The 15,770-nt window shown below is 33.1% G+C and overlaps 1 protein-coding gene and 1 pseudogene across 1 annotated transcript; both read left to right on the top strand.

Annotated features, from left to right (window-relative positions):
• The first annotated feature begins 1,711 nt into the window (after window positions 1-1,711).
• Window positions 1,712-5,408, top strand: LOC120118158 (annotated as a pseudogene).
• Window positions 5,409-10,939: 5,531 nt separating this feature from the next.
• Window positions 10,940-12,604, top strand: LOC120116707 (protein DETOXIFICATION 49-like). Its single transcript, XM_039137117.1, has one exon. The coding sequence runs from the start codon at window positions 10,988-10,990 to the stop codon at window positions 12,602-12,604; it is 1,617 nt and encodes a 538-aa protein (XP_038993048.1). The 5' UTR covers window positions 10,940-10,987.
• The last annotated feature ends 3,166 nt before the right edge of the window (window positions 12,605-15,770 follow it).

Genomic DNA, 15,770 nt, shown 5'->3' with positions numbered 1-15,770 from the left:
ATAAAAGTAACTTCGACTAATGCAAAGTTTTAAATTTTATAGATTTTATGTATTGGCCTATTAAATCACATGTTAAATAGATGTTTTCATTATAAAAAAATTAAAATGCATTTGAATATTAAATATCATTAAACAAACATAAAAGCTACATAGAAATGATTTAGAAGTATTCACGTCTCAATAGTTTAACGTTATATAAGATAATTTGAAAGTATTCATATGTCTAATTGTGATCCATTTGAAAATAGTTTAACTCGGGTCAAAATAAAAGTGTTTATGACTTGAATTATCTTTATACTGGAAAATTATAAATTTATAGCTTATGCATGGTAATATATAGTTTAAGTTTGAATAATAAGAAATTTGCACTTGGGTTTGTGATGTATTTATTTAAATTAAACTATCATTAACAAATCCAAGTCTAAATTTGATGGTTCACATTTTTTAAAAGTTTGAATCTTAATAGTGTAAACAAGGAAAACTAAATTAAAAGTATCATTAACATAATATAGTTTAACTCGGGTCAATAATTTTTTTTAGTATGTAATGTTATATATATGCTTGTAGTTGTGTTGTTACTTATGTAATGTGGACTCTATTATGTTAATGATACTTTTAATTTAGTTTTCTTCGTTTACATTTAAACTTTTATATTTTATTTAAAAATTTTAATGTAGGGTTGAAAATTGAGTGGATAACACATGATTTTGGTGTAATAAAAGTAACTTTGACTAATGCAAAGTTTTAAATTTTATAAAATTTACATGCTGGCCTATTAAATCACATACTAAATAGTTGTATTCTTAGGTTAAATTAAAAAAAAATACATCTAAATATTAAATATAATTAAATAGTTAAATATTGATTTTTTTTAAAATTCACATTTTTTAAAGAATGATTTAGAAGTATTTAAAGGGCAAGCCGTAATTCGAATTGAAAATAGTTTAAGCTAAAGTCAAACTGAAAATGTTAATGGGTAACAATCATTATACATAAGATTCATAAATTTATATTTAAAGGTAAATATGATTTGAAGTGACTATCTATACAAACGTTGGGTACTAATTGTTATTATGCCTTTTGTTCATATATATATATATGACTAATTCAAATTGGTTAACGAATTACTTATATTATGATTTTATTTTAAAATTATTTTATTTTTAGTTTAGTTTTTAATATTTTATAAGATTTTCCATTCATTAAATTTCTTTATTTATTATCTTTATACAGGGATAATTTTAAAGTGATATAAAACATATAAAACAACATAATTTAAATATTGTAAACTTAAAAATGGGCTAGACTCAAATTTTAAAAAGTTAGTTCGACCCATATTTTAAATGGGCTCGATTATTTGTTCAAACCCATTGTTTCAAATTTTAGACAGGTCTTCGGGCTTCTGGTGAGCGCCCGACTTTTAAACCGAACTAAGCTAAACGTGTCAAAAAAAATCTATTTTTATTCTAAAAATAATAAAATATTATAGTTTTATGTTAATATTTATATATTTTTATTATTAGATTTAAAACTATATATTCTAATTTTCACACAAGGATTCTTCTTCGTCTAATTAATTAATATAAAATATCAAATAGTATTTGGGTCAAATTAGGATTTTCTTAATAAATTTCAGGCCATTTTCACAAATATCTCAAAACTGGGGGCTTGAGAAAACGAACGTTATTTTCACCTCGCTATTTATTGACTCACGAGCTTCGCATTTTAGCTCATTTCGTGAAAAATATCGCGAGGTTCTTTCACTAGGGTTTCGAACTTTTTATTTATTTGTTTCATCCTGAAATCCCTGCTTCCGAAGGTAATTTCCTCACTCTAATCATCGTTTCTATACAAGTTTAATTTCCGGAGCTTTCTGTTTTCTTTTCCATGAAAATATGTGAAAATGAAGGAAAGTCTAGTTTATATGATTCTTATAAATTTAATTTGTTCAGTTCCAATCTCTTATCTCACCTTAGTTGTCTCTTAGTATCTAAGATGATATTTTTTCTTAGATCTATGATTTGTATATCTTTATGGTAGATTTGGTTGTTGTTTTATTTCATTTTTCATTTATGTAGATCCAGTAGCTATAATTGTGTTTTTAGCTCCCCCTTCCTTTCAAAGACCTCCAGAATGTCGTTCACTAGAATACTGTGAATAATTTGTTTATATTAACTCGAAAAGAATGCTTTCGGATTTTCTTTTTATTGTGTGATGAATCAAAATATAAAGAATGAGAGTTATGTAATTCATTTAGAGAAAGCCTTTTCTTTTGGAGTATTTTTTTATGAAAATGACATCAGTACTATATTTCAAATATCCGGGAACATCCCCTTGTCTTGTTGATTATCTTTTGTTTTGTCTCTTAAGCCTCTATTTGTTTACTAAATAGCTTTGAAATATTTTTGATGCTGATGCCATGCTCTATCTATTTTGATTCTGTTAGAATGTGTTAGTACTTGATACTTTGATAGGTTACCCTCTTGTTTTGACTTGTTCTTCCATAAGTTTGCATGTGTGTAAACATGTATGTCTCTGTGTGTGTGAAATACTGATGGAAAGTTGTCTCATCTGTTCAGGCAACATGAGACCCATTTTCTGCGGAAACTTTGAGTATGATGCACGTCAGTCTGATTTGGAACGACTCTTCAGAAAATTTGGGAGAGTCGAAAGAGTAGATATGAAGTCTGGTAAGTATTGTTTCTCATTATCTATGTTATTGACTATTGATTCCATGTGAGCATTGTGAGCACCATTCCCTTGCTCCTTTTTTTTTACTTTTCTTTCTTGCTATTGGTGCTATTTAGCTGGATGTGTTAATTGTAAAGGTGCCAAGAGTAATTTGAGTTTAAAAAGCTGTTTTCTTGTTGACTATGGCACAGTTAAAAGCTATTCCACGTAGTTTTTAGTTTCAATATGTAAATGAAAACAAGCTGTTTTTTTGGTGCTGAACTTGAATTCCTCAAAAATCCTGCTTGACAAATTTTCGAAGTATAATTGTGGTATCGCATTCAAAAAGAAGAAGCTTAATATGAATTCTTACGGTAAGTATAATACTCTTTAATTGTAAATGTCTAAAAAATTAAAATATGGAGCAATATGTGTGCACATGTCGCGATGAGTTAAAGTTCCTGCAACAACGAGGAATGTCAAGTATCCTACATCCAGAGCATTAAGGTGTTGGTCCCTATCATGATGGCTGTGCAGCGTATGACCTCATAGTACACGACACAGCAGCATCAATTATCCTTCGTTGAGTTTTACTGGGGGTCCACGATGTTTAAGGGAAAAAAGTAATTTTGAAAAATAAGCCCCCATACTCAACATTTTCTTTGGCGCAGGATTTTCTAGGGATATTATGGAGGAGCTCCACAGAATTCTGTTTCATGCATGTGATGAGCTTCCTCTTCTTGCTTTCAAGAAGAGTCACTCTAATCCGCAATGGCATCGATCATCCCTCATTTTCCTCGGGCATTTTTTCATTTCATTCCTCGTGACTTTTCCCCAGCCCTCAAATTCAGACATGTTTCAAGGTAGAAACATTATTGACCTCATGGCAGAGGCTGCAGAAAATATGGAGAAGGCACATTAATTCCTTGCCCTACCTGAGATCCATTTTTGGATTCTTGTTCCTTGACATCACTTAGTTCATCACTCAAGGTCTGTTACTACTTTAACTGGTCTTAGTTTATAGATTATAAGGAGCTTGCCAAAATTTTGTCCTAGGGAAGCATTTTAGGTGGTTTGTTTCTTGCCGAAGAGGAAATGTCAACCGATAGAAGATTCCTTTGGTGGGAGGATTCATTGTATCTTAGTTAATCATTTTCCACCATTGTGAAACTCCTAATGAGACCAATGTTTTCTGGTGTGTAGGATTTGCTTTCATCTATATGGAAGACGAGAGAGATGCTGAAGATGCCATCCGAGCACTTGATCGAACAGAATTTGGTCAAAAGGGACGTAGGCTTCGCGTTGAATGGACAAAGGTATTGAGTTGGTATTGTTACTTTTGACAGATCTTTGAACTGCTTTTTTGTTTGCTTTCTCATCTTAGTAAATTCCTTTTTACTTTTGTGTTTTAAGCATGAGCGTGGCATTAGAAAGCCCGAGGGAGGTGGGGGTGGTTCAAGAAGATCTGCAGCCAATACAAGACCTTCAAAGACTCTATTTGTCATCAATTTTGATCCATATCACACTCGGACTAGGGATTTGGAAAGGCACTTTGAGTCATATGGAAAGATAGTAATGTAAGGATCAGAAGGAATTTTGCATTTGTACAATATGATTCCCAGGATGATGCCACCAGAGCATTGGAGGCTACAAATATGAGGTAGAAAGCCTACTTCCCAAGAAGAATTGCCAATTATTTACTCCTTTATTTAGAAGATATTCAGGAAATCCTATTATTTTTTCTTGAACCATGGTCTCGTCTAATTGCAGCAAGCTGATGGATAGAGTTATTTCGGTAGAATATGCAGTTCGAGATGATGATGATTGCCGAAATGGTTATACCGAAACTCGTGGTAGGTTACCTGAGAGAGGTCGTGATAGTAGACGATCACCAAGTCCTTACCGAAGAGAGAGGGGTAGCCCTGATTATGGCCGTGGTTCTAGTCGTAGTCCTTATAGGAAGGACAGGGGGAGCCCTGATTATGGTCGTGGCCACAGTCCAAGTCACTATAAGAGAGATAGAGGCAGCCCCGAGTATGGCCAGATCACCAGCCATAGTCCTCCTCGAAGAGAGAGGGCTGGCTCTGACCATGCTCGTGGCTCCAGCCGAAGTCCTTACAGGAAGGAGAGGGCTAGCCCTGAGAATATCCAAGGCCCTATCCGTAGTCCTTATAGGAGAGAGAAGCAAAGTGCTGAAAATGATGGTAGCCCTTATAGGAGAGAGAAGCGAAGTGCTGAAAATGATGGTAGCCCTTATAGGAGAGAGAAGCGAAGTGCTGAAAATGATGGTAGCCCCCATCACAGTCCATACAGAAGAGAAAGACCCGCTTCCGACAATGGTCGTGGAGCAGACCATAGTCCATATGGAAGGGAGAGAGCTAGTCCAGAGAATGGTCGTGATCCCAGCCCAAGTTCTATGCCATAAAGAAGGACCAGCCCCTATGACGGTGAAGCTGAAAGTCCAGCCAATGAGAGATATCTCAGGTTTGTATCGTTATGATCTATAAGTTTTTGTTTTGGAGATTCTGTTTCACACTATATTTGCCATTTGAACTACAGTCAATCACCGGCGGCAGAGGAATGATAATTATCTAGAGAAAGCATCGAAGGAAGACCTTTGTCATTGTGGTAAATCTCAGTAGGAAGCATTGTTATTTGCTTGTCTTTGGTGACAAAACCGTTTATGCAAATTACATTTAGAGCTGGATTCTGACCTTTTGCTGTAGTGCATAGTTTTAAAAGGCTAGATTTTCCATCTAGTTTAGGTGCGATGCGGATATTCTGTTTTACTTTGAACTTGAAACTCGTTTCTTTTCATCAGCTTGACTCCTGTTTCATACTTATTAGCCATCATCTTTATCTTGTTTTCTGAATTGTCTTTGTTATCATTTAGAATTTCATCGGTAACCAATCTCTGAAAGCCATCGCAACACTACCTTTGCTTCCGAACGTTATGCTGCTGTGGACCTATATTGCAGTAACATGACCGACCCGCAAAAATGTTGCCCAAAGAATCTCGAACGACAACAACTGATAACCTAATCGAAGCTTTTGTTTCACTCACCGCCGTATCAACAATTAGCTTAACATGCCTAGTAGAACCTCTAGAACCATCCATTAGATCGTTGCGAATAGTTCTAGTGGACGAAAAGATCATTTATTTTTTTCTCCAATATTATTATGAGTTAATTGCACTAGAAGTCTTCAACATGTGAGTCTCATTTTAATTTGATTTCAAAATTGTTTTATATTGATCCTCAAATTATGGCCTTCAGTTTAAATTATTTTTTAACTTAAAAAGATTTTATATCAGCTTTTAAATTAGCAATGCCATTCTATTTTGATCTTTTTGTTAGTGTGATATTAGTTTATTGGTTAAGAAACTACTTTGTTTTTAAAGATTTTGAGAACTGAATTCAATCTTTTAAAAGGTTTTAATTTGCTTTTGAAAAAAAAATAGGTCGCTGGTTTCATTTTTATGATTTTAAAGATACACAACTTTTTTTTATTTAATAGAATTAACAGTACGTTAACAAAAAAATAATATAAAATTTTAACATTTTAAGGATTGATATATAATATTCTAAAGCTTATGGGTCAATTTAAAATGAAAGTTATAATAAAGGAATCTCATGTACAATTATGTATTGTTATATTGGTAACATGATTTAGAGGAAGTGAAAGTGGGGTGATCTCAATGAGGGTGAGGAGTGCCAATGGTCCGCTGGTATCTCCACTCGAGTCAGATGCGTAGGCAGCCATTGGAATCTGTATCATATCACAACAGCGACCACATATATTGTTGTAAAAGAAAAGAAATGTTGATTTGAAGTGGATATAAATGGCATTCATTTAGACCCCATTGAAATTGTTGGATTTGGTCCATTTTCTTTCGCATCAATCAAGTGCATGGCTGAAACCCCGAAAGAGGCACTGTTGAAAGAAGGAAAAGCAAAGTGGTACCGGCCAAGTGCGTGCACAAATGACGAAGCTTTTTCAGACAGGCAGAGAGCATTACCAATTCTATGCTAATTCTATGACCTTTGCAAGGAGCGAATCAGGGTACAGGTAAATAAAGGTGTTGCATTAAAGGAAACACTTGAAGAAAAATAATCGATTGTTTATGCTCTGCTAAATTGCTAAGCCCTTTTATCCATATCCAATCAAACCCTTTCCTTTGCTTCGCTTGTTTTACTGCATCCTTTGTCGCTTCTGAATATGTATAGCACAAAGTACATCACTGAAAAATTATGTTTGTTATATTTACATATAGTAGTATAAGAGCATCTTGTTAACTAATGCAAAGTTGTTGTCCTCATCGGGTGTCATTGAAAAGAAAATAACATTTTGTATTATCAATATAATATACTCTAGCAAATACATTTTAATATTTTTCATGTGTATATATATATATATATATATATACATATCATATCCAAACTCTTATAGTTATCTAAATAACATTTTGTGTAATATCAATGAAAAATAACCTTTAGCGTATATACGCATACATACAAGAAAAATAATGATAAAATTGAAAATAACCTTTAGCCTATATCTGCTTAATTCAGATGTTGCTGTATCATTAGAATCTGGGCGCGGCTCAATTGGAGGTCTATTCCGGAATCATCAAGCTTGTAACAAGGGCGTAGGAATGATTTCGGTCCATCACGCGGAACTTTGGGGAGTTTATGAAGAACTTAAGCTTGCATAGAATTATGGTTTTGAGCAAGTCTCGATGCAAACTGACAATACTGATGTTCATGCTTTACTCTCGACACCTTTGTATGAGAGTTTTGGTTCGTTCCATCGCTGCTATAATTGACAAAGGTTGTTTCGTGGACTTCCGCGAGAGATTAATTATGCTGCTGATTATATGGCTAAACACTCACAACCTTTGGATAGTTCACTTCATGTCTTTGACTCGTCACCACCTAATTTCTCTCCAGGGATGGAGCTATGTGTTGGGTGGGTAGGTGGGGGGTCACTGCCCCTAATTTTTTATCATTAAAAAAATAAATAGAGATAAATATCTATTTAGACCTTCAAATTTTGATTTATTTTTATTTTTTCCCTCCCATTTTTTATTATTAGTTATACATTGCATCCTTTGAATTAGAATCACAGCTCCGTCCCTATTTCTCATATATTCATTTTAGGGATATCCATGATTCTTCTTACACCCGAGTAAAATCTTAATTTCCGGTTTTGGCCTAATATGTATGAAAAAAATATCATAATATCAATGAATATTTGTAATTGATGTATTGCATGCACTACTAAAACAAAACAAAAGAAATCCATAGAAATGATAGATACAATATGAACATGACATCTTTCTTTCGTGTCACCTTTAGCTTTTTAAAAAGTCAAGAAAATTCTGAATTTGGAGTAAGTATACATATTCATGTTATTCTCTTTAAAAATTTCGAATTTAAACAAGTATATATATTCATTATCAATTTACTAAGAAAATTTTGAACATATAATCATAATTTATTTTCCTCTTGAATGTTTTGAAAATTTTAATTATATACTCATATTTTTTAAAAAAATTCTCATTAAGTCTCAAATTAAAAAAAAAATTCAATTAGACCTATAAAAAATTAAAATTTTCGATTAGACTCCCTCAAACTTACGATCAAAATTGGCCACATAAACTAAATTTTGAATAGTTGTTTTCCCCCCCTTAATTATTCAAAGATGCTTTACTTCACTTTGCAGAAAAATCTTTGAAAGTTGAAACGTTTGATTCTTCTTTCGACTAAGTGAAGCTTGGAAGAAAGAAGAAACCATTCAGACCCTAATCCTTAATTTAATGAAATAATAAACTAACAATGAATGGTGTGTCTCATGCTGGGAGTAGAGGCCAAATGGGAATTTGGATTTTAATAAAGAAGAAAGTTGAGTTAGCAAACACACGGAATGCTTTGGCCTTTAACAAAGATTACTCAAAAGTGAAAAAGGAATCATAGCATTCTTCTCTTGATGGCTTAAGAATAAATAAATAAATTTTAAGTGTTCTTGCAAGGAGGAAGAGAGAGGTTATTCAGGTTTGAATTCAGAATTAAATATCAATTACAGGATATCTTTTGTCAATATATCACAGGTTAAACGGGTAATTCTCTTGCTTTTTAGCTAATGACATCTTAGTTTAATGGTAATATTAATGGTATGAGAATTTTTTTATCCTAAATTTAATCCCATCATGTGATCCTATATCTTTTTTTTTTTTTTTTTTATTTCATCACTCAAAAGCAGTGAAAACTGCTATAATCAACAGAGCATGGAATAAATACTCACAGATCCTAGGTAGAGATATCTCAAGCAACACACAGTTGAGAGTTCACAGAGTCAAGCCTATCAATACATTTTCTACTAAATTGAATACTAACAATCTTCTTAATTAAGGCCAAGATAATAACAGAAGAACGGAAACAACCTTAAAAGATCATGCAATTACATTCAGTCCATACGTAATACAAGCGAGCACTCCAAGCCACCTTTAGAATGCAAGAAATTAAGGATTTTCCTTTGAGTAAACCTCAAAGCAAATCTTGATCCCAAAGCATAACCTCTCGAGACATATTACATCATCTCAAAACACCCTCCCAAACCTCTTTCGAGAAAGGGCCACAAAAGAACAATTGTTCTCAAGTCTCAAAATGACCACAGAAAACACAGAGACTATCAACAACAATACACCAGTGCAGCAAACGACCCTTTATAGAGAGCCTCCCATAACAGCAATGGCATGCTCAGGAATTTGGAGAGAAAATCACACCAACCTATGCCAAGGAACAGCAACACCTTCAGCACAAACCTCAAATCAAGTCCATGAGGTAGTAATCAAACTCCAATTCGTAACGGACCAATCAAAGGAAAAGCCCCCCTCCTTCGTTTTGAGAATCTTCCTCATGCACCAACTGAAATGACATGTGACCCTGTATTAGTTTAACGTCTTATTTTATCATTTTTTCTTTAATTTTTTAGATTTAATAAAAAATAATGTTTAAATTATACTCTTTGTTTATTTGAAGTGTCTTAAGTATATTTTTGCTCAATGTAGATGTTTAACATTTTCTCCATTACTATTATTAGTGTCTGATCCATCATAACCGTTAAAAAATTCATTAATCGCTCATACTATAACACACGACGGGTTTATAAGTTTTTAAGAGTCAACAATAAATACAAAAGTAATACAACAGTCAATAAATATTAAAATAAAAGTTAAATATAATTTAGGGGTCAAAATCAACATTAGCTCTCCAAAAGGAATGAGAACTCAATTCTCGCATAGTCAAGTATGGTACAAAAGAAAGATTATGCGAAACACATGCAAAAGTTGCAATTTTTCCTCTTCAAAAGATTTTCCACACGTTTTCTAATAACCACGCCGTTGTTTGGTCCAAAACCGACGACTCAAAGCCCTAATCGTAACTTTTTTAATTAATTATTAGTATCTGGTCTATTGATTAATTAATCTAGATCAAATTTTATAGAGCTCATTATGGAGACAACCGTCTCAACTCAGTTTGTTTCATTTGTAAAAATCAAAATTCAAACAATCGACCTTACTTCAAAAATCTAGTGTCTTATCACACTAAACTAACCGGTTGTTGGTCCCTAATCATATTTTTGTTTGTTCGTTTAATAGTCTAAATAAAAGTTTATTTTATTAAATCAAATAACGTCATAAAGAATATATTATTATATATTTAATATTATTAAATCTTTAAAAATTTAAACTTAAAATCTTAATTAAATTATAAATTGAGATTTGCAGACTTAATACCAAAATAAACCAACCCCACTCTTATGTGGAACTGTTACTGCCAACCACTTGGCAATATGACCAATGCTCTTTGGTTCGTAGGATCTTTGTAGTGCAAAAACCAGGGCCTCCTCCAACATAAGGCTGACTTTGACTATTGGCTAATTTGCCAAACATTGGAGACAAGACAACCTAAAATGGGTTCCAAGTACATGCCACAATTGCCTTGTCCTTTGCCCTACACAATGCCAACTTTAATACAACAATAAACTGAACTATAAGTTACCCCCTGAGGGCCCTCCCTATTAAAAATGCCACGAATATGAATACAATCCGGTTTATGTATGATTATCGAATACTAAAAATCTCGATAGAACGCTTCGGTATAATAATTTTTCTTAATGCCGGTCACAGTTAGTAATACCACGTTTACAAGCATTCAAAATTCACTATAAAACCCATTTAGTCCCCCATTCTACAACCCTCCCTAACACAATCTCTCTCGCTCGGTCACTAGTATCATTTTTCATATACAGCAAGATGTGCCAGTTCACATCCTCCGGCAAAGGTGACTCCGACGTCCCTTATCTTCTCTTGATCGACGACTCGAAAGGGTCGTCGAATATTTACGAACCATTCATCCCTAGCAGCCCGAAGTGTTACTCGATGATCCAGACCGAGAAGGTAGATAGGGCCATTTTTGTTCCTTTTGCAATCAAGGAAGCCATTGCCATAGCCAATATTGCTGTACCTATGGTACTAACCGGGCTCATGTTATATTCCCGGTCGTTGATTTCCATGCTTTTTCTCGGCCGCCTCGGTGACTTAGCCTTGGCGGGCGGTTCGCTAGCCATTGGCTTTGCTAATATCACTGGCTACTCCATTCTCTCTGGTCTTGCCATGGGAATGGAATCGATTTGCGGCCAAGCGTTCGGCGCAAAACGATACACCGTTCTCGGCATCACGTTGCAGAGAACGGTGCTTTTGCTTCTCGTTTCTTCATTACCGATTTCTCTCCTGTGGATAAACATGAGGAAAATATTGATACTATGTGGCCAGGATGAAACTATAGCCACTGAAGCACAATGGTATCTTGTTTATTCTCTCCCTGATCTTTTAGCCCAATCAGTTTTGCATCCATTGAGAATCTATCTTCGAACACAGTCCATTACTCTCCCGTTAACATGTTGTGCCATGTTATCGATTCTTCTCCACATACCCATCAATTATCTTCTAGTATCGTATCTTAAACTAGGCATCAAGGGTGTTGCTCTTAGCGGTGTGTGGACAAATTTCATTCTTGTGGCCTCATTGATCATCTACATCCTATACTTTGGTGTCCACAAAAAGACATGGGGAGGGTTCTCGGTCGTCAAGTGTTTTAAAGAATGGAAATCGCTGTTGAATTTGGCCATCCCGAGCTGCATTTCGGTCTGCCTCGAATGGTGGTGGTATGAGATCATGATTCTCCTATGCGGCTTGTTGTTGAACCCGAAGGCGAGCGTCGCTTCGATGGGGATTTTGATCCAAACGACGGCGTTGATCTACATATTTCCGTCGTCTCTAAGCTTCGGTGTGTCTACGAGAGTCGGGAACGAGCTTGGTGCAAACCAGCCTAAAAAGGCCAAGCTCGCTGCCTTCGTAGGCCTTTTTTGTGGCTTCATGCTGGGCTTATCAGCACTCGTGTTTGCTACAATGGTGAGGAACATATGGGCTAGCATGTTCACGGGCGACAAAGAGATCATTGCATTAACATCCCTCGTTTTGCCGATCATCGGGTTATGCGAGCTCGGAAACTGCCCGCAAACGACCGGGTGCGGGGTTCTACGAGGCACGGCAAGGCCGAAGGACGGCGCCAACATAAACCTCGGTTGCTTTTACCTCGTCGGTATGCCGGTGGCAGTATGGCTTGCTTTCTTTGCTGGATATGATTTCAAGGGACTGTGGCTCGGAATGTTGGCAGCTCAAGTGTCGTGTATGGTGACCATGCTACTGGTTCTGATCAGAACAGATTGGGATTTCGAGGCCGAAAGAGCTAAGAAGCTGACCGGAGCTCAACTGGTCGTCGATGACAGCAAAGAGAAACCAAACCAAGCAGAAATCAAGGAGGATTCGTTTTCTTTATTAGGTGATTTGGATCATTATTGCCTCGTTTAATCAACATTTTCCCCCTTTTTTCGAAGTTTTATATTTTTATTTTGTATAGCTTAAAAGTGGGTTAGGATCCAATTCATTATTTTCGAGTATAGTAATCAATCATCAAACATCATTAATTAAGCAGATTCTACATACCATTTTCTCTGTAACAAGGCGAGTTGTAGCTTAAGTATTATTGTTGGAGGATCAGTATATGATCTATAAATATGAAAAATTAGCAGTCCATAATGAATTAATTTCTAAAGTTTAAGTCCTTGATTGTCTCTCAAAAGAATAAGAAAAGGGGTCTGATGCCCCCATTAGTGAGCTAAATGGGGCCAATTAAGGGAAAGTTACAAGAAAATTATGATTAGAGCAAGATTTTAGGTTTAATTACTTCCTTGAACTTTCCCTAAATTTTGTACATAAAATTAACATAATAAATGCTTAAAAATAATGGCATTCACATGTGATAAAGAATTTAATGTATCCCTAAAATTTGCATTAAGAATGGTAAGTAATTATTAATTATCTTTCTGTTTAATTTTTTTTTGAATTTGATTCTCACATATCATTAAAGTTAAAACAATTAATCCATTTGCTAAAAAAACATATCAAATTAAATTGTTTATTTTTATTAATTTATCATATATAAATATTAATAGTTAATTTTATCAGTATAAAATACTTCCTAAGAAAAAAAAAATTAAATTCTTGATTATCTTACAATTTGACGATAACAAAAATAAAATTTATGTGTTGATATTATAAATTAAATTAAAAATATAAAATGATAAAAAACATAATTAAATGAAAAATTAAATAAAGGATAATGTCAATCTATATAGTTTATTGAGCCTAGAACTGGAAAATTCTTCACGAGATCTTAAAATTTGTGTCGTATTAATACAGTAAACATGCGAAAATTGTCGTGACATCAACAAACATAACTTAGGGTAAAATTAATTAATTAGTTACATAGGTTTGATTAGAGATATTATATTAAATGCTAAAACCTTAAATTTCTCAATGAGTTAGACTGGCACCACGTATTTCCCTTCTGTGACGACCACCACCTCGGCGGCAGCTGCATGAAAACTCCATCTCTTCCTCTTTCTTAGTTAGGGTAAATTTTTTAATACATAATATCAAAATTAGTCCTTAAATTTTATTAAAATATTATTTTAGAGTAAAAAGATTTATCCGTAGATGAAAATTATTAGTTAACAAACAGTTAACACTTTAAAATAAGAACATTTATACCCTAAATGAAACGTTATGGGTCTAAATATACTAGAACAAAAATAAGGATCATCAAAGTGATTATTCAATCAAATATTAGATATTTTTTCTTAAAATGAAACATTAAGGGATAAAATGCTAAAAAAAAGAATAGGAGCCAAAATGATATTTTAATAAATGTTTGAGATTAATTTTTACATTATATCAATTTTTAAATCCTAAAAGTGGGTTTAATAAATAATGACGTATTATATCAAATAATTATTCCAAGTTGAAAATTATACAGTACATTGATGACAATAGATTTTTATTATTTTTAGGGTAAATTACACAAATAATCTCTTGACTATAGGGTAATGCTTTGTTGAATCCCTCAACTATTAAAAGTTATAAAATGATCTTTTGATTATAGGGTGTTGCTTTGTTGAGTCCCCCGACTATTAAAAGTTACAAAATGGTCACCCAACTATTTAGTATGTTCCAAACTCATTCTTTTCTGTTAAAAAATTGACAACAATCCGAGTTGGATGTTAACCCGTTGAATGAGATATGATAGGTTTTTTAGGTTCTGAGATCAAATTTTATCATATCTCAGTCATCAAGTTAACACCCAACTCAGATTGTCATCAAATTTTTAACAAAAAATGACGAGTTTGGAACATACTAAATAGTTAAGTGGTCATTTTGTAACTTTTCATAGTAGTGAGACTCAACAAAGCAACACCCTATAGTCGAATGATCATTTTGTAACTTTTAATAGTCGAGAGACTCAACAAAGCATCACCCTATAGTCGAGGGACCATTTGTATACTTTACCCTGTTTTTTTTAAAAGTTTTAAAGCATAAATTAAGTACCTATGATATTTTTTTATTTTATTTTTTGAATTTTAAAACGTAAATACATAATTAATTTATTGAATAAAAATCTATAATTAAGGGCAGCGTATCTACTCCATTGACCGTAGAAATAAGGAAAATGCAAATCAAACTTATTGATTCAGTAATTATTTTTAAGAGAATTGATTCATTAATTAAGTTGGTTTTTGATGTAAAAAAATATATTCTTAATTTAATAAAAAAATATTGGAAATTTTTAATAGCAAAAAGAAAAATTTGTCCGAAATTGATATTAGAACCTAATATCGATTTTGGTGTTAATATATCTTATTACTTTTAGATTCCTATGAGTTTAAATTTAAGTAAAATTAGACTTTTATTTCATTTATATTTTAGATTAAATGTCTAATATATCTTATTATTTTGAACTTAGTTATTTTACACCTCCTAAATTTAATCTTAGCTTTATCTCCGATTAAGTCATTAAAAATTATTATTATTATTATTATTATTATTATTATTATATATGCATGCAAGGGAGCCTGAAAATAGGAGAATCTTCGACGTGCAAGCCAAACCAACATGTTTCGCATATGCAGAGTGCAACTTGCACAGCCCTTAATCTCAATGCAATCCAACTAATTAAGTGATAATCAAAGCCAAATGTTAATCCAACTTTATATATTTCATGCACTACAGCTTACACTTGGGACAATCAGATCTAAACCCTTGGACTTTGAAAATCTCTCACTTCATTTTGGAACTTTGGAATGATTTTTTCCCATTATTATTCCTTCAATTGCTTTCCACAGTATACGCAAATTAAGGATTTTATTTAAAAAAATCTTTTAAATTATATAATTTTTAAAAGTTAATATTTAATATGCCGACCTAGTACAATTTTTAGATGCTTTAAGTTTGATGTAAGCAATGTTTATTCATATTCTTTATAGTCTTTTAAAACATTTTTATTTAGCTTGTTGCGAGGTTATTTTATTGATGGGATGAAAAATGAACGATGTATCATGTATGGTCAAATCTTATTATTTTACGAAAATAAACATAAACGATAGGTGCAGATATTAAATGGAAGTTATTCTAATCAATG

The sequence above is a fragment of the Hibiscus syriacus genome, unplaced genomic scaffold, assembly GCF_006381635.1.
Source record: "Hibiscus syriacus cultivar Baekdansim isolate YM2019G1 unplaced genomic scaffold, ASM638163v2 tig00000916_pilon, whole genome shotgun sequence".
Taxonomy (NCBI): Eukaryota; Viridiplantae; Streptophyta; class Magnoliopsida; order Malvales; family Malvaceae; genus Hibiscus; species Hibiscus syriacus.
Note: the sequence above shows the minus strand (reverse complement) of the source record. Positions and strands in the feature narration are given on the sequence as shown.